Consider the following 19,564-nt stretch of genomic DNA (forward strand, 5'->3'; position numbering starts at 1 on the left):
GTTCATACAGTTGTGTTCTGATTTAATGTTGGCTTTGCAGTGATAGCCATGAAAAGGCTTCGTGGAATGGTACACAAAATACAGAAAATAAATAAGGTTAGGGGAAAAAAAATCGTATTTTCTAGTACATTCTAAGGTGCAATGACGCTTTTACAAAGAGCACACATTGTCACTCAATTTCTGTTGGTGCAAATTAAAAGAATAAAACATTAAATGATCTTAAGACTATTTAATACTGCTGCATTATAAAAACAATGGAGCAATGAAATTAACAGAGTTGCAGCAGAGACAGCGGAGTTAAAGGCTTCCTCACCCCCTTAGATCCAGACCATTCAACTGGCAGCCCGGGGGCCAAATCCAGCCCAGGAACAACACCATAATGGTCCCCCAGTTAATTTCAAAACTTGGGAAACGCCCATTTTTGCAGCAAATTCCCAAAAAACAGAGAGTTCCTGTGGTATAGACTCGAAACTTGAACCAATGTGAACATATTTGCAGATTCTTGCTTTGACATTTTAATCTTCTACGCCCAGTGTCAATTTGCATTTCACATGGAGGTTTATTTTCTTCAAAAACTTGTAACTGATAGAAGAAACATACCACAAACAAAATGTGCACTGCAGAGGATGCTAGTTCAACAGCATAATGGTGAAGACTTAAGTCCTTACCTTTGTGGAAAGGCAGCCCTAGAACAACTTAGTTAAATAGATCTGCCTTAGACCGATTCAAAATGGTCATTTAAAGCAGCCAAAGTAAGATACGTTTTTACTAATTAGTAGTGCACTGAGAAGTGAAAATTACATTTTGCATTTGAAGACAGATGCAGCTAGAAGGGCTTATATGGCTACAGTACAAAGAGCTGGTGAATTGTAGGTCAGATGATTTTAGTATTGTGAATCTTTAAAGATAACTTTCTTTACAAAAAAAAAACAGTTAGGAATTAAACTGAACCAGAGATTGAGACCTGATGTGTTCAATGCCAAACACTTGGTGCCTTTTATTTAGCTACACTCAAATCCTGTAGGTTTGTGATGACATTAATGATTATCACTATATTTATGCATTACAAACCCTGAGGATAATGAGATTTCCCTGTAAAGGGTCTGAATTAAATGTACGAAAGGCACTATATTGTTTATATTGAGATCAATATATAACATGTTAAATCACATGTTTTGTTTAAAATAATGATTCCAAATTACTTTGTAATTTCACAAATATGCATTGACCATTTAGTAACATAAAGATGGAAGCATATACCCTTGCAGCTGCACAGACAGGCACTTGGTTTTTGATATAGGCAAGACTGTGAACATGTGTAACACTTTTTTGTTATGCCAGTCGCGTTTCAGTCTTCATGTGAATGCATTTTAAATTGCAGGTATTTCAATATTTGTAAATCATTTCATCGCATAACTTGCTGTACTAATTATTTTAAAAAAACAGTGAGGGCCAAAAATATATTACATATATGCATAATAGTAATTTCTATTTTACATTATTTTTGTATTTCCTTCCTTTCACCTTTGCGCACATTGCACAACTACTTAATAAAGTGCTGGCCAATTATCAAAAACTGGCACAATAATTGAGGAAGGAAAGCGGGGATATCAGTGAAAGTCTTTCCAGGGCAATTAGTACAAGAGGATTCTTTGATTGATGTGATACTAAACTGTAAAATAATATACCTAATAGGCTATTTAATAGGAGTTGAAGTATTCAGAAATAATAATGGTATTTTTTTAAACCTTAAAAAAATACAGGATTTTCACAAAATAGGAAAACAGTACTGTTTAGGTTTCTTTGGCAGTATGGCCCTACCATGTCCATAGGTGCACCACAGTGAGATTTGGAGATCTCCGCCTACGGGTCCTTGTGGGCTGATCAACCCATCGTCGAGCTGAACCTCCTCTTTTAAGGCCATTGGTAAAAAAATTTACTGTTTTCATGAATCAACTGTGCCAATGATGGCTTTCAGTTCACCAGTGAGGTCAAGCTGGGAATGGACGCAGATTGTCCACAACTGATCGGACAGTGGACGAAGACAGCATGGCTCTAACTAAACTCCCTCCGGCACGGTAGCATACATATCCCAGCATTCCCATCATGACGCCTTTAACAACCACATGCAAAACCCAGCCAAACTGGGAGGGGGGTGCCACACTGCAGAAGGAAACAGGAAAAAAACTATTATTATTGACAGACTACGCTAAACAGCAGTACCTTGGTTTTTGAAAAAAAATAATTCCAAAATACTCTGTTATCGGTTGTCTTAAAACCAAAAATTGCGTCCAACAAACTGGTCTGTTTGCCCGCAACATATTTTGAGCAATTAAGTATGCAAACTTGAAATGGCCTCTAAAAATGGATAGTACTTCTTTTAGGGTTAAGACACTACAGAGAGACTCCAGCCAAGGAAACCTTTAATCAGTTTTATTTGTGTGTGGTGGTTTATTGTTTGTAGAACACACACAGAAAGATGAACAACTCTGTGTCTGTCTCCGTGCCCTGCACTGATAAGACATTCATGTGCACTGCGTATTTGTGAGTGGCAAAAAGGATTGTAGTATAAAGGTTCCCAGATAAAGCAGGTTGCAGAGGGGGTTACAATACAAAAAGTGAGCCAGGCCTGTATGTGTATTGAATATGGATGTACGCAAGAACGCACACATCTAATGACTTTTCCCGGGGATATTGGAGACTTTTTTGTGTCTCTGAGAATCTGAGGTGAAAGCAAGTAGCAGTCACCGTCTTCAGCAAGCAGTTACGGCTGCTGCTCCAATAGCAACATGCTAGCTACATCGACAAGAAGCAGAGAATGCTACGCTGGCAAAGTTTAGTGATTCAATGTTGTCAACAAATGTAGCACAGATAAGTTAAACATATGCCTTTGCTAAACGGACAGCCACCGCATGCAGGACATCTAACATCTGCAGAATTGGTTATATCGCCACAGCTGATCTGTCGTACAATAACTTGATAAGGCACAATAACAGCAAGAATAAACAAACTGTACTACACAAACAAGAGCATCAACTTTCAACTACAGACTGGATGTAAATGTATTTTTTGATCCCTGGAGAATGTTGGACATCTGTAAGTAATCACAACGCATTGTACCAAAAAAAAAAAAAAAAAGATCAGCATTGTAATCTGAAAAAGATAAATACACTTGTTTATTTCAACAACTGTTTAAACTAAAGAAGATTAAATGGTGCACTATGTTAAGTTGTTTATGAGTGTGCTTAGTGCATTATAGATTAGTAACTGTACCTTGTTTGCAAGATTATTGCGAACTGCAAAGTCTTTCAAAATATGCACTTAATTTTTACTATACTTATACTACATGTACTTATATTCACCAAATTTTGAGTAAATCAATGACTTGCAGTTCAGTGTGACATTCTGACTACTAAATTGCATTTGTACCCAAATATTGGGGTATTTTCTTCAGCAAATTTTATTCATGCAAGCAAATTACCCTCACGATTAATCACAGGTTTATAGTGTGATTAATCTGATTTAAAAAATAATCACTTGACAGCCCTAATTTAATAAAATATATAAATACATATATCTACACTCCTATTCATATGTATGTAACATTTTCTTTTTTTTTGTTTGTTGTTTTTTTAAAGACTCAGTTTTGTGTTGTTATTATTGGATGATGTCAACATTTTGGCTTTTTCTCATTGTACTTCTTGTTTTTGTAAGGTAAATAGGGTCAATGACAAAGGAGTCACGGTGGCCCCTGTGCCACACTTTGGGCACCCCTGCTGTAGAAGCTAACTGTTTATGGCCAAGTTAGTCTTAGTACTGTAATACATTTGTTCATCCTATGTCACATCATAGATTCGAGTCACATGGTTGACTTACGTCGGCGCTGAAAGTAGTAAAATCAGCTGTTGACCTGACAGTTTTTATTTTTACTGTGATAGAGGGTAAGTCCTTCTTCAGCTGCCGCCTCGTTTTATCATATATTACTGCTTTAGCACATGTTAATGTTTACTTTTGTGTATAAATTTAACACAAAATCCATACTTTGGAACAATGTTAACAGACTAATATTTGGCTTGTTGCCTTCCTGTCGCAGGCAAGCGATGATGGTCGTTGTTGAGGGAAGAGTTGTTTGATGCTAGAAAATGTCCGCTGCCTTGAAACGCTCAGCCGTAATGCATTGTGGCAGTTCGATGATTTTTGTGCACGTCATGCCATGCGCATGAATGGTAAATGGATTATACTTGCAGTGTTTTTCTACCTTCAAGGTACTCAAAGCGCTTAAACATTGCGAGACGAGCGGGTGTAGTGTGTGGCATTACTCATATCACTGATTTGACTGTACTGTTTTATCTCTGGGCTGCTCGCAGTGGCGTCTTGCTGCTGAGGGAAGCAATCTAGTGTGTCTGGGGGATTTTCTGTCTTGTCTTGGCATTCGTGATTGACAGTTTGCTTGCTTGGACATATATTGGCAGCGGAACTCAAATGAAGGAGAGCGGCTTTGCCGGGGCTAGCTCTGTTTGCAAGCTCTGTTCAGCACCATCATTCCATTTCCATGAGGAAATTGCAGATATCTTTGGTGCTAGGGTCGTCTCTGGCTGCCTTTTTGCACTTTTCAGGCACATAGGCGGTGGGAACCTGCAACAGGTGTCTTTGGGGACAGCTTTTGGCAGCTTCTTTGCTGGTTAAGGGTGTCTTCATGGGGTCTTGGTCTTGGATGCTGGCTGCGTTTTGGAGTGGTTAGTGAGGTTTGATTTGTCAAAGCCAGAATTGTTTTCTTTCCTTGCGTATTGTTTGCAGGGCATTCAGTTTGCATGGCACTGGGGTGATTTCCTTTCAAGGAGTAAAGAAGTTCCGCCCAACCGATGCCATGTTTGTTTACACTGTAAAGTTAGGGTTTAGGATTGCCAACGAGGAAGAGGAGTGCTTGATTTGTACACCCTAACTTACCTACAGCACAGTGTGGAAAATCCTACCTCGTTACAGCATCTTTTTTTCCCGGTTTTTAGAGCCATTTTTAATGTTATCAGATTTATTGGTGTGACTTAATAATTCATAATATACTAACAATAACTTTCGTATACACTTACAGTAGAATGAAACAGCTCTGTATGGCTATTCATTCCACTCCCTTGCCCTCTCTCTGCTCATGGCCGTATATAATGTGTTTTGTGTTAACATTTTTGAGTGTCTGGAATAGATTAATTGGATTTGCATTATCCAAAAACATTCACCTGGGGATAGGTTGATTGGCAACACTAAATTGGCCCTAGTGTGTGAATGTGAGTGTGAATGTTGTCTGTCTATCTATGTTGGCCCTGCGATGAGGTGGCGACTTGTCCAGGGTGTACACTGCCTTCCGCTCGAATGCAGCTGAGATAGGCTCCAGGACCCCCCGCGAACCCAAAAGGGACAAGCGGTAGGAAATGGATGGATGGATGGATGGATTTGCATTATTTCTTATGGGAAAACTCATCTGACCTTTTGGAATGGATTACGAACCAAAACCAAGGTACCACTGTGATCGTATATGATGTTAAATATACTGTACCTCATAATCTCACTTATATTGAGATGGTTATCCCAGTTTCTTTCAATGCCAGGCACATGACCCATTCCAACAACTCCAACTACCACAGCAGGCACTTCTGCAAAAGTGCATATCATAAAATAAAATAAAAAATACCACACAAATGATTAAGTTTGACCAAAAATGAACGGTATATTTCTGACATGAAAAAAAAATATTCACACATTCTGAATAAAAAAATTAAAATAATTGATTAAACTATACCATAATGAAAAAAACAACCTCATGAAATCAGACCACATTGACTATGTAGAAAAAACACAATTGCTAAATAAATGCTTTGTAGTTCGATACTTACTCTGGGCATTAGGGGGAGCCTCAACACAGCGTGTAGCCTGGCGCAATGTGTGCGTGAGGTAGATGTCTCTCTCGGCCACAATAGTCTGGTGAAGAGCTGGAAACTCACCAATCATCTCTGACATGGTCTGTTCCAGCAGGTCCTTCTGTTTGCACTTCTCAACATCCTCTTTGCTGAAACATCGCGCAAAGTGCAGCATACTAAGAGCTCAGGGTAATATGCACACGTTATTGTTTTGTTGTACTGAACTGTTGCGGTTATAGTGTATGTGACAAAAAAGAGGAACTAGAAGATACAGAAGGCCTGATATAATCTTCACGGTCACTGTTTCTTTTAGTTTGTTCAAAGTTTACTCCTGACTTGACAAAACTACTATAGAAAGCTGCAAAAGTTAGAAGAACAATTAGGCTTCAAACAATAACAATTATTTTGAATACACTGAATTGGAGCACCTTGCTGTGTACTAAACACAGTTGCAGATTGGAAGCGGAAGACAAATATTAATTTGCTGTCAATACATTTGTTTATAATTGGTTTAGTTTTGATGGTCACAGTAATCATTGACAGCATTAACTGTGAGTAGATGACTTTTAAATAATCGACCCCAAAAGGGACAAGCGGTAGAAAATGGATGGATGGATGGACTTACTATTCTATTATATCCTTAAAGGGGAACTGCACTTTTTTGGGAATTTTGCCTATCGTTCATAATCACTATGACGACGGATGGATTTTTTTTTTAATGCATTCTAAATATTAAATAAATTTGATCAAAAGTCCGCTTACAATGGAGCCCATGGGACCTGTCCAGTTCTGCCTATAGAGCCCCTAAAAAACCCTCCAAACACCTCCTTTAGGGTTTTATATACACATTATGTAAGTACCATATGTTCCGCACTATAAGGCGCACCGGATTATAAGGCGCACCTTCAATGAATGGCATATTTCAAAACGTTGTTCATATATAAGGCGCACCGGATTATAAGGCGCACCTATGCATCCATTAGATGGAGCTGCGCTAAAGGGAATGTCAACAAAACAGTCAGATAGGTCAGTCAGACTTTATTAATAGATTACAAACCAGCGTTCTGTCAACTCTGTTCACTCCCAAATTGAATAAACAGCTGTTTTATTATTTTCCCCGAGGTAAAGTCAGTGACGTGGTGTTTTGTTTATCTTTTAACAACAGCAAGGTATAACATGTAGTGCAACATTTATATCACATAGTGGAGGGGAACTTTTCCCTGATTCAATAAACACGTAAAAAACAGTGATACTGTTACGGTAAATCAAACGTTAGTGCAATCACAATATAGTAACACTCGAAATAGTGCAGAGCAATAACAATATATCAATAACTCAACGTTGCTCAAATGTTAATATCACACAACACAACACACAAAATAAACATGTAAAGCTCACTTCATGAAGTTTTTCCTCATCCACGAATCCCTCGAATTCTTCTTCTTCAGTGTCCGAATAAAACACCATTGATTATGTTTATGTTAAATTCTCTCGCTGCTGCTCTCTTCCCGTGTTCTACTGCGTGACTGATCGTCTTAAGTTTAAACTCTGCGTCGTAAGCGTGTCTCTTAATAGGAGTCATTGTTGGGTTAGAAGCGCATCTTCTTCTACGGGGGAAAATGAACTCGGCAGCTGCTTATCATAGAAGAAGAACTTCTTCTACGGGGGAAAATGAAGTTGGCGGCTGCTTTCCGTAGAAGAACAAGCGCTTCTTCTTCTACGGGGGAAAAATAAGTTGGCGGCTGCTTACCGTAGTTGCGAGACCTAAACTTTATGAAAATGAAGTTTAGGTTTGTTGTGGCTCAATATTGGTCCATATATAAGGCGCACCGGATTATAAAGCGCACTGTCAGCTTTTGAGAAAATTGGAGGTTTTTAGGTGCGTCTTATAGTGTGGAAAATACGGTATATAGGTAATGTAGTAACGGACACATTTATAATAGCATTTAATATTTATGTATTTTGATCATTTTAAGCATACGCGGCGCTTTAATTTTAAAAATAATTTGCTTTTTTTTCCTTCATCACGGATTTCTGCTCACTGCAGACTTTGAGAGCCAAAAAACATAATAAAACATCACTTACTTGTCTGCAGTCATTAGTATGCCGACAACTGGGATGTTCATATATTCCCATTTAGATGAAAAATGTGTCAAAATTATTGCGAAGAAACGGGGTGGGGTTAACTGGGGGCGGGGGGTCATGCGCTTTTAGTGTCGTCCTCGTCAGTTCCAGATCCTGAAATGGCTGTCAAAGAGTCCCAACTTGTCAGATTTTATTCTCAGCAATCTACTTTTCAGGTGAGTGGCATGATTTATGATCTACAATAAACTTACAGGTAGCAGGGAAGCTAGGAAGCAGCAGACCACTCGATGATGTAAACATAGGCAGTTAGGCACACAAGCTTGAGCTATAAATAGTTTGTGTGCGTAGGCGCTTATAATAAGAATATAACAAAGACTTGGTTAATATTCAAATCATGAAATTTAAATTGAATATTGTTGGCGCTTTTTGAATGGTTATTTGTCAAATTTAATGGGTGGACTTATGGAGCTCGTATTGGCTCTGCTGTAAGCTGACTTTTATTTACATTTATTTAATATTTAGAATGCATTAAAAACAAATATCTGCCCGTTGTCAGGTCTTTCATAATGATTGTGAACGATAGGCAAAATTTAAAAAAAAAAGGCAGTTCCCCTTTAAATGGGTCATATTATCGTTTTTCATTCTATTTTCAAAACACCTCATTTTGGTCTATGTAACATGAAATAAGGGTTCTTTAGTCAAAATATTGCATAGATTTTGCAGTAAACACCTATCTTTAAGCCACTTTTTGCCTGCCTCACAAAATAAACTGTTTTGAGAGGCAGGCACAAAGTGGCTGAGAGTTATATCGTTGGTATATACACGTATATACTGACAATAAGATGCTTTTCTATTTTTTATCACATTAATACTTTTTACTGCACTTCTGCTTTGACCACCTGTAAACAATAGAGGCTGCTATGCAGTAAGCTACGCTACGAGCTACATTGTGAATTTAGTAACGGATTATAATACTAACTGGTCCATTGCCAAACGCATTAGACTGATGGAATTAAAAGTATTTTTTTAGGAAAATCTTTCTTTATTTTGCTGGCTGACTCGCGCAAGAATGTTTGGTTAAATGTTTACCATATATGGATAATAACAAGTCAGAGCAAATTCCAAACGGACTGTTTGGAGGAAGTATGAAGGAAGGCAAGATTATTTTATAAACATCTCAGCAATGCCTCCACGGTTTGATTTCAAATTTTCGAGGCTTTTGCAGATCTCAAATACACAAACAGGTACAAATAGGTAATAAAAGTTTGTTTTGCATAATAGAGTCCCTTTAAGTAGGTGGATAAAAAAATTTTTTTCTGGTGCACACAGTTTTCTTTCACCCACAACCAAATAGGTTTTCAGATAACTTGTAAATTTGACGTCTCATCTGAATGAGATTTGTAGTCTTTATAAATGTGTCCCTTTCTGATGATGCAACTGCAAAAGTGTGTTATTGTACCTGATTGGGTCTGAAAGGAAGCAAAGACCCCAAGCCAGACGGACCTTTTGCCACCAGCTGAGTGCAGCGATGGCTCTCTTGAACGTCACAGGGATGGGTCTGTCTCCTAGATGAAACTTACAGAATGGTACACGCCCAGCCTGTGTGCAGACAGACATCAAATTAATAAAGCAAGAGGAACAAAAATGATAAAGGTTGTGGGGTGAAATTGTGACAATGTTTACCTCTTTGAAGGCTTCCCTAAACTCCCCTCCAGGAGCCATGCCGAGCTGCTCAGTGATGTGAGCAGAAACTTTAAGCAGAAGTATCTGCATCAGGCCAGACATCAACCCATTCTGACAAACAGAAAGAACCAACTTGAACATGTATGCCTTCTTCAGTGCCTAAGTTATACAACACTGCTGCATCTGTGCAAATTGGCCTTTTTTGAGTATACAATACACCTTCAATCTTTTTTTCGAACAAAGCAGTGAATTTATTATTCTTTATTGCTCAATTCGGAAAGTGCTGTGTATTTAACCCTACCCCTGCAAAAACCTAAACCGTACAGTTTGGCATAAACATGGCTACATTATGTACTGTATGGTTTGCTCTTTCTCGTCATTAAAAGCCTCACCTGCTTGACGGCCTGCTGGACCTTTTCCAGGTTAATGTCTTTGGCTTCCCTCAGCAATGTATTTTCATCCATCTTCAACATGGACACTCTGTACTGGCACAACTCCACCACTACCACATCTGGCTGGACCGCCCGGATCGTCTGCAGGACGGAGGGGAAGACATACAGAATGTGAAAAGGGGATGAAAATGTGCCCTGACAAAGGAAACGCAGACCAAAACAAAGATGGCAAACACCTCGATGCCTGATAGACGAAAATCAGCACAACTCTTGAAATTATCGACAAGATTCCTGCAATTTCAAAACAACAAAGCCCTCTTCAATAACTGCATGTATTATCTTGCCACAAAAAAGACATTCACCACATGACTATCTGTCCTACTTTAAATTGCAGGCCGATGGCGCACACTCACACTGGACTAATCGTATTAATACATTTTTTTTTAAAACAAATGGGTTTACCCTGGCCACATCCCTTTTGCTGCTGTCACTAAAGTGGGCAGTGCCCACTAGGTACAGCAGACTGCCATCAGGGGATTCAAGACGGGTCACTGTCTCTGGTAGCTCAGGTGATGACTGCCGACGCTGGGCTCGATACTGCCATAGCAGCTCCATTGCTTCACTGTTGGCTAAACAAAGATAACAGACAGTTACCAAGAGTAACACAAAGCTTGAAGGTGCTCTCACAATCACTTTTACCAAGAGCAACACAAAGCTTGAAGGTCCTCTCACAATCACTTCAAAAGTCAATATGGTGTTTCAATGTCAAAATCATACCAGATGTATTTGGCTATCAAAACTGTTGTGTTGTGGAATAAGTGGTAAAATTAAATAGGGCTGGACAATAAATCAAATTTAATCTTGATATCGGCTTCTCACGATTATAAAATTTGTATCGAAAAAACGATTCATAGGCCGCGCAATGTGCATGCAAATCCCTGAGCTTGTAACAGTGAAACAGATGAGTAAGCGTATGAGTGAAAAAAAAAAAGTCTACAAGAAGTTTGGGATCTCATCAGGATTGCTGCTTTTTATTTGATGCAGCGGTAGTATGTCTAATCAATAATTTCAACAAACAAATAATGCATATGAACGTGGCAAAATCACACATTGGACAATAAAAATGAACTTGCTGTTAAAACGTAGACTATCACGGAAATTGACATAAATGTGACTAAAATGCTGCCTTTGTGAGGAGAAAGAGCATTTGTTTGGGAAAGTAATGTCAACGGTAGCGCTCGATCATCCCAAAAACACTCAACCGCCCCGACCTAAAACTAAACAATGTCAAGGCGGCCACTTCAAACACCGGCTAAACTCCAAAGCTAAAGCTAGCAAGAACAATCCATACACCCACCACAACACATCCAATTTGCTTCTGACAGCAGTCGCAACTTGAGAGGCTTTTTTTCCCATCAAACTCAAGCCGCCTCCACACGTCAAGCTCAGAACAGTAGCATACTTCCGCCCTTTCCAATAACAGCGCTGTGCGCCACATCCGGTCAGACTGCGCTAACAACCTAAATGTTTCAAAAAGTACCGTACACAAGCATAATGTGTTTAAAGTTACAAAAGTTATGCTTTGACTTAAAATACTGGTCAAAATTGCCCGAAGATGCATTACACCAACTAACATGAGGATTTCTGCATTTATATAATAAACATTTTGATAAGCACACACTCTACCGTAAAAAGTAAAAAACTGAGTTTTATTATGGAAAAAATTATGTTTTCTCCTGTAGCTGGTGTTATTTTAATTTTTTGTTGTTTTTATTATTATGACAGTTGTTTTTCTTTATTGGCGATTAATTTATATCCAGTAGTTTTTGTTAAATTATATTATAAAGTTGAGTTTTGGTGGTAGAATAAATACTTATGTTTTTAAATTAATGAATAAGAGCGTAATTTCAATTTCAACCGAAATATTCTATTATTTTTGCCATAATCGTCCAGCTCTGGAATTTAAATAGGCTTTGCTGCGTCCTAATCATTTTCTGACATGTTGAATTATATAGCTGTTAATATGAGTCTGTAACTTTACATAAATAACCCTAACCAAAACAAATTCTGTATTCATTAATTTAATGTTTATAATTAACTTATTGTTCATAATTGTGGTTGGAAATTTTAGTAGTGTAGCATTGCATTGACAAGGTTTCCAAAATAAGATATAAAGCTCAGATTGCGTTCAAAATAATAATAAACAATAATGTTGAAGCACAGTACAATCCATCAAGCGGTGTGGCTTCATAGCTTACGAAAGTCGTACTAAAACATTTTGATAGATTTTTGAGCGCCGTGTGTAATGTTCTGTATTTTCAATGGAACATAACATTTTGGTGTTGTTTACTTGAGTCATATTCAGTGTACACGTATCTCATGTGTGACTGCCATCATATTGCAGTCTACACGTATCTCTTATGTGCGACTTCCATCATATTGCAGTCTACACGTATCTCTTATGTGCGACTTCCATCATATTGCAGTCTACATGTATCTCTTATGTCTGACTACCATCTACTGGTCAAACTTATCATTTCACCATGTACCAAATAAAATAGCTTCAAGGTCGGTAAGCACAAGCAAAATTATTCCGTACATTAGTCGCACCTGGTTATAAGGCGCACTGTCGAGTTTTGAGAAAATGAAAGGATTTAAAGTGTGCCTTATAGTCCGAAGAATACGGTAATGTTGAGTGAAAATAGTAGCATATTAACGTTTTCACATACAGTAAATCCTATTACAATGTGTTTAAAGGCAGCAAGGCAGTGTTGTTAAACTTTGAATATGACTGCGCACAACCGTGACATCATCAGAGGAGTGCACGTCTCTGTTTGTGCCGTGTACACGCATACGCTGAGTGGAGAGTTTTAGAACTCTACACTTTGGCCAGTCTGCCTTTTTAAGGACAAAAGCATGCCTTTGCGTGTGGACAAGAGGCCTAAACGTAGAGATAAGCATGCGTTTATTAAGTATCCGTGTTTGTGTGGACATGGCGTAAGTCAGTGTTTTTCAACCACTGTGCCGCGGCACACTAGTGTGCCGTGTGATACAGTCTGGTGTGCCGTGGAAGATTATGTAGTTTCAATTTATAGGGTTAAAAATTATATATAAAATTATAATCCGCAAATGTGCCACTGTTGAGTGTCTGCACTGTCGAGAGCTCTACCATATCAGTAGGTGGCAGCAGGTAGCTAATTGCTTTGTAGAAGTTTGTCATGATCACAATATGTAGACGACAGCGGGAGGCAGCGTGCAGGTAAAAAGGTATATAACGCTTAAACCAAAAATAAACAAAAGGCGAGTGCCGCCAAGAAAAGCCATTGAAGCTTAGGGATGGTTATGCAAAATTAAACTAAAACTGAACTGGCTGCAAAGTAAATAAAAACAGAATGCTGGACGACAGCAAAGACTTACAGCGTGTGGAGCAGACGGCGTCCACAAAGTATATCCGTACATGACATGACAATCAAAAATGTCCCCACAAAGAAAGATAGCGTCCGCACAACTTAAATAGTCTTGATTGCGTAAACAAAGCGGGTGCGAGGAATACCGTGTAAGGAAGACATGAAACTGCTAAAGGAAAATACCAATAAAACAGAGAAAGCCACCAAAAATAAGAGCGCAAGACAAGAACTAAAACACTACACACAGGAAAACCCCAAAAACTTCAAAATAAGTTACGGCGTGATGTGACAGGTCGTGACAGCACACCTACTTTGAGACAAGAATTATAGTGATGCATGGTTGGTTATGGTTTGAATTCATATCCAACAATTGCAAGAACGACTTTTTATTGTCAATATCGGCTGCTGAGTTTCATTATTTTATGTTTTATGCTGGTGGTGTGCCTTGGGATGTTTTCAATGAAAAAAATGTGCCTTGGCTCAAAAAAGGTTGAAAAACAGTGGCTTAAGTATCCGTGTTCCTGTAGACATGGCCTTAATTACAAACGACCAAACAGATTTTTTTTTCCTCAACAACGATCAGTCATCACTGGTGAAAATATCTTTGTTTGAGAGGTTACAAAGTTAATCTTACCAAGTCCTGGAGGAAGGCACGGCGGCGCATCTTCTGAGGAGTCATCTGCTGGTCCCAGAGATTCATCCTGTGACAAAAAGTGAAAATCTAGAGATAGCTATACCAAGTGATATACCGTATTTTTCGGAGTATAAGTCGCTCCGGAGTATAAGTCGCACCGGCCGAAAATGCATAACAAAGAAGGGAAAAAACATATATAAGTCGCACTAGAGTATAAGTCGCATTTTTTGGGGAAATTTATTTGATAAAACCCAACACCAAGAAAATTAATTTTAAAAGCAATTTAAAATAAATAAAGAATAGTGAACAACAGGCTGAATAGGTGTACGTTATATGACGCATAAATAACCAACTGAGAACGTGCCTGGTATGTTAACGTAACATATTATGGTAAGAGTCATTCAAATAACTATAACATATAGAACATGCTATACGTTTACCAAACAATCTGTCACTCCTAATCGCTAAATCCCCTGAAATCTTATACGTCTAGTCTCTTACATCCATCCATCCATTTTCTACCGCTTATTCCCTTTTGGGGTCGCGGGGGGCGCTGGAGCCTATCTCAGCTACAACCGGGCGGAAGGCGGGGTACACCCTGGACAAGTCGCCACCTCATCGCAGGGCCAACACAGATAGACAGACAACATTCACACTCACATCCACACACTAGGGCCAATTTAGTGTTGCCAATCAACCTATCCCCAGGTGCATGTTTTTGGAAGTGAATGAGCTAAATAATATTATTTGATATTTTACGGTAATGTGTTAATAGTTTCACACATAAGTCTCTCCTGAGTATAAGTCGCACCCCCGGCCAAACTTTAAAAAAAACTGCGACTTATAGTCCGAAAAATACGGTAATCAGATGATATAATTGTTGATGACTGAAATATGCTGTTAGCAACCCAACCTAACGCCCCCCTCCACATCCCACCCCCCGGATTGTAAATAAAGTAAATTAGTGATGGGTCCGGCAACACCGATGCATCGGCGCATGCGTCGAGCTCATAGAGCAAAACCCTGTGTACGGTGCGCGTACCGCTTTTGGAAAGTCACGTGACCGATCATGAGCTGTTTTGGTCACGTGACCGATACGCGAACTGTGTCGCACTGACGCCTCCTCTGTGCCCTGTGAGCATGTCTTTTCTACAGCCGGAGTAATAATAACTAAGAGAAATCGTCTAAAATGTAATACGTCGGAAAAACTTTTCTTTTTTTTTTTTTAATAAAAATGTATAAAAAAAATGAAATTAAAAAAATTCCCAGTCCACAATCATCCACAACACGTTCTCTTAGATTTCCATGTTATGATACATGTTCACATTATTTATTGATTGTATCTAAAAAAGATAAAAATATATTTTTATTTAAATGAAGATATGCAATAATCCTAAATGAAATACAATGACTTGGTTTATATTATTGTATATACTAGGGCAGGGGTCACCAACGCGGTGCCCGCAGTCACCAGGTAGCCCGTAAGGACCAGATCAGTCGCCCGCTCGCCTGTTCTAAAAATAGCTCAAAGAGCAGCACTTACCAGTGAGCTGCCTCTATTTTTTAAATTGTATTTATTTACTAGCAAGCTGGTCTCGCTTTGCTCGACATTTTTAATTCTAAAAGAGACAAAACTCAAATAGAATTTGATAATCCAAGAAAATATTTTAAAGACTTGATCTTCACTTGGAATAAGCGGTAGGAAATGGATGGATGGATGGGTCTTCACTTGTTTAAATAAATTCATTTATTTTTTACTTTGCTTCTTATTACTTTTAGAAATACAATTTTAGAGAAAAAATACAACCTTAAAAATGATTTTAGGATTTTTAAACAAATACACCTTTTTACCTTTTAAATTTCTTCCTTATCTTTCCTGACAATTTAAATCAATGTTCAAGTATTTTTTTTTTTTATTATTGTAAAGAATAATAAATATTTTAGCTTCTGGTTTTTCAACGAAGAATATTTGTGAAATATTTCTTCAAACTTACTATGATTAAAATTCAAAAACATTATTCTGGCAAATCTAGAAAATCTGTAGAATCAAATTTAAATCGTATTTCAAATTATTTTGAATTTCTTTTAAAAAAAAATTCTGGAAAATCTAGAAGAAATACTGATTCGTCTTTGTTAGAAATATAGCTTGGTCCAATTTGTTAAATATTCTAACAAAGTGCAGATTGGATTTTAACCAATTTAAAACATGTCATCAAAATTCTAAAATGTATCTTAATCTGGAAAAATTACTAATGATGTTCCATAAATTCTTTTTTTAATTTTTTCAAAAAGATTCAAATTAGCTAGTTTTTCTCTTCTTTTTGTCGGTTGAATTTTGAATTTTAAAGAGTCGAAATTGAAGATAAACTATGTTTCAAAATTTTATTTTAATTTTTTTCGTGTTTTCTCCTCTTTTAAACCGTTCAATTAAGTGTTTTTTTCATCATTTATTCTCGACAAAAAACCTTCCGTAAAAGGAAAAAAAAATGTATGACGGAATGACAGACAGAAATACCCATTTTTTTATATATATAAATGTATTTATTTAGCTATTCTTGTTTAAATCACACTTACGTGTAACTTACAAATGACAATATATTTATTTATTTAAGTGTGTATTAAACTGGTAGCCCTTCGCATTAATCAGTACCCAAGAAGTAGTTTTTGGTTTCAAAAAGGTTGGTGACCCCTGTACTAGGGCATAAAATCAGTGTCAGTTGAGTCGGTCCATAGGTTGCCTGTAGGGATTTTTAATGTCCAGCAGATGTCAGTATTTAGTGACACAGTATCGACACAGTATCAATACAGTTTTGCAATGTGTCGAAACGCTTCATGACGCCTCATCAACCCATCACTAATGTAAATAATTCAATGTATATACTCTGATGATTAACTTGTGTGATGACTGTATTATGCTGATAGTATATATTTGTACCATGAATTGATTAACGTGGACCCCAACTTAAACAAGTTGAAAAACTTATTCAGGTGTTACCAGGGCCGGCCCGTGGCATAGGCCGTATAGGCAAATGCTAAGGGCGCCGTCCATCAGGGGGCGCCACGCCAGTGCCACAAATGTTGGAGAAAAAAAAAAAAAAAAAAAGTAATCCCACGTTAATTAAAATGCAAAGTAAAGCCTATTTAATAGAAATATTATTTGTTACAACATTACGCCCCCCCCCCCCCCCCCTCCTCCCCCCGCACGGTGCGTCCCCTCCCTTCCCGTATCATGACTCTTTTTGGACGTCACCACATCAAAAAATCAACACAAGATGTCAAAACGGCCAAAACTGTCAGGTGCCCAGGGAAGAAAAAAGAGAAAAGAAGAGGAGGAGAAACGAGAAAAGACAGAGGTAGCAGGTAGGTAACGTTAGCCTACATGAAATTATTTGTCTGTTACAGAATGTGATAGTAATCTGGCTTTTTAGCATTAAGCTAATGTTACATGATTCGGCAATTGCTAATAAATAGCTAGTTCTGTTTTAACGTCGGGTTAATATTGTGGAGGGGGCTAAATTGTTATGGAAAATAATAATGTAACGTTAGGTAATTACAGTACTCCCACCTTACATTCCTCAGGGACATTTGTATTAGATCTTTTAAGCAGGTGTTTTTGTTTTACATTGTTATTGCCTTCTGGTTAGCTAATGTTTGCCCTGCAGGTAATAGTCACTTTTCCACCCCTTTATATATTAGGTATAGTTGTAAGTAAAAAAAAAAAAAGGTCAAAGACAAAGCTATTCGGGTTCTTGTGAGTATATACACTTCACTGCCGATGTGGGGGGGGGCGCCACCTAAAATCTTGCCTAGGGCGCCAGATTGGTTAGGGCCGGGCCTGGGTGTTATCATTTAGTGGTCAATTGTACGGAATATGTACTGTACTGTGCAATCTACTAATAAAAGTATTTCTAGTTTGACAATTACTGCTTGTTAGCAGTTGGGTTTAAACTCAGCCATCAAAACAGATACTGTTGCCACAGCTGTCAAAACAGAATTAGAAACAGAAACACACAACATACTGTAACGACATGCTGAGGTTGATGTTGTGTTCTTGAGTGAGTGGTATTCAGAATTCCCATTGTTATGAACGTACCACGCCTGTAAGGTGATTGGCGAAGAAGGAGGAGGAAGCGTTCACAACAATGGGAATTCTGACTATTACTCACTCAAGAACACAACATAAACCTCAGCAGGTCGTTACAATACACTAACCTCTGAATTGTTGTCTTGGTCCATGTCAAGTCTCTTCAAGCTGACTGTGCCAAGAGAAGAAAAGGGAGACATGTGTTGATAAAGTGTAAAAGGAGATGACGGTGCGGGTCTGGGCTGACTGCTGACGTCGCTTTAGCGTATTGGCAGTGGCGTGTGTCCACACGGCTAACAGACTTCCATAGACTGCGGTGTATGCCATGTCACTTAAAAGCGATAAGGACTGATTTACAACAATCATGTCAGTCGCACCACGTCGACGAATAAGATGAACACTACCCAGATTTGTGTAAAGAAACGCAGATCTGACTTAAGGAACTACAGTAGTTGGTTAGCTAAACACCCAACGTTTACTCGGTTAGGGTAGCAGGGTGATGACATGCTAACACCAGCTATATTTGAGCAAAAACGTGTTAAGTCTTTTGTCTTACAAAACAACGTCATAATAATACAGTAATGGTTAAAAACACTTGTCAAAAAAGATTTACTTACTGGACAAACCGAGCGTGCTTCTCGCTTCTACCTTAGCACTTCTCGTCTTGCTGTGCGCAAAGCACCATGGGTAATGTAGTCCTTGAATGACGCAACAAGCATTTTCTCAAGAAAATCATTTTAATTTGTTGTCAGTCTAACATGTTTCAATCTACACTTTATTTATGATCACATCTGCAGAAACTGTTTTTTCCCCAAAAAAACTTGGTGTCTTACTCGTGAAAACAAGCCTTTTTAAAGTGCTTTTTGATGTATTATACAAGATAATGACAATTTATTATCAATCAGGTTTAATTTCATATCTAAGGGGGAAATTAATTCATTCATTGACGAGCCAAGTCTTGCCGTGTGCAAAGCATCATGGGTAATGTAGTCATCAGAGGTGGGACCAAGTCATTGTTTTGCAAGTCACAAGTGAGATAGGCTCCAGCGCCCCCGCGACCCCAAAGGGAATAAGCGGTAGAAAATGGATGGATGGAAGTAAGTCTCAAGTCTTTGCCCTCAAGTCCGAGTCAAGTCCCGAGTCAAGACAGGCAAGCCCCGAGTCAAGTCCAAAGTCAAGACTGGAAAGTCTCAAGTCAAGTCCTAAGTCCTGCATTTTGAGTTTCGAGTCCTTTCAAGTCCTTTTAACCACAGACTAATATATTAACACAGATTGTGTATGCTATTCAAACGCTGTATTTATTTATTAAAACAAGTGCATTTTAAATTGCAGGAAAGAAAATTGTGCTGACATTGCACTTTATAATAGCA

The 19,564-nt window shown here is 38.2% G+C and overlaps 1 protein-coding gene across 1 annotated transcript; it reads right to left on the reverse strand.

Annotated features, from left to right (window-relative positions):
- Nucleotides 1-13: 13 nt before the first annotated feature.
- trabd (TraB domain containing) lies at nucleotides 14-18,864 on the reverse strand. Its single transcript, XM_061970102.2, has 10 exons — nucleotides 18,812-18,864; nucleotides 18,323-18,366; nucleotides 14,111-14,177; nucleotides 10,532-10,698; nucleotides 10,070-10,210; nucleotides 9,678-9,788; nucleotides 9,454-9,593; nucleotides 5,886-6,058; nucleotides 5,549-5,645; nucleotides 14-2,163 (listed from the first exon to the last, which is right to left on the reverse strand). Exons 2-10 carry the CDS (start codon nucleotides 18,344-18,346, stop codon nucleotides 1,992-1,994), a joined length of 1,092 nt encoding a protein of 363 aa, XP_061826086.1. The 5' UTR covers nucleotides 18,347-18,366; nucleotides 18,812-18,864; the 3' UTR covers nucleotides 14-1,991.
- Nucleotides 18,865-19,564: the final 700 nt, after the last annotated feature.

The sequence above is a fragment of the Nerophis lumbriciformis genome, linkage group LG10 (assembly GCF_033978685.3).
Source record: "Nerophis lumbriciformis linkage group LG10, RoL_Nlum_v2.1, whole genome shotgun sequence".
Lineage (NCBI taxonomy): Eukaryota > Metazoa > Chordata > Actinopteri > Syngnathiformes > Syngnathidae > Nerophis > Nerophis lumbriciformis.

Bases quoted from the DNA above. Each gene is read 5' to 3' on its own strand.
- trabd (XM_061970102.2), bottom strand. From the start codon at position 18,346: ATGGACCAAGACAACAATTCAGAG. The intron at 10,699-14,110 runs GTAAGATTAACT...ATCTTTGTTTAG, and splicing joins GTGCCTTCCTCCAGGACTTG to CCAACAGTGAAGCAATGGAG. The intron at 10,211-10,531 runs GTAAACCCATTT...TCCGTCCTGCAG, and splicing joins GCAAAAGGGATGTGGCCAGG to ACGATCCGGGCGGTCCAGCC.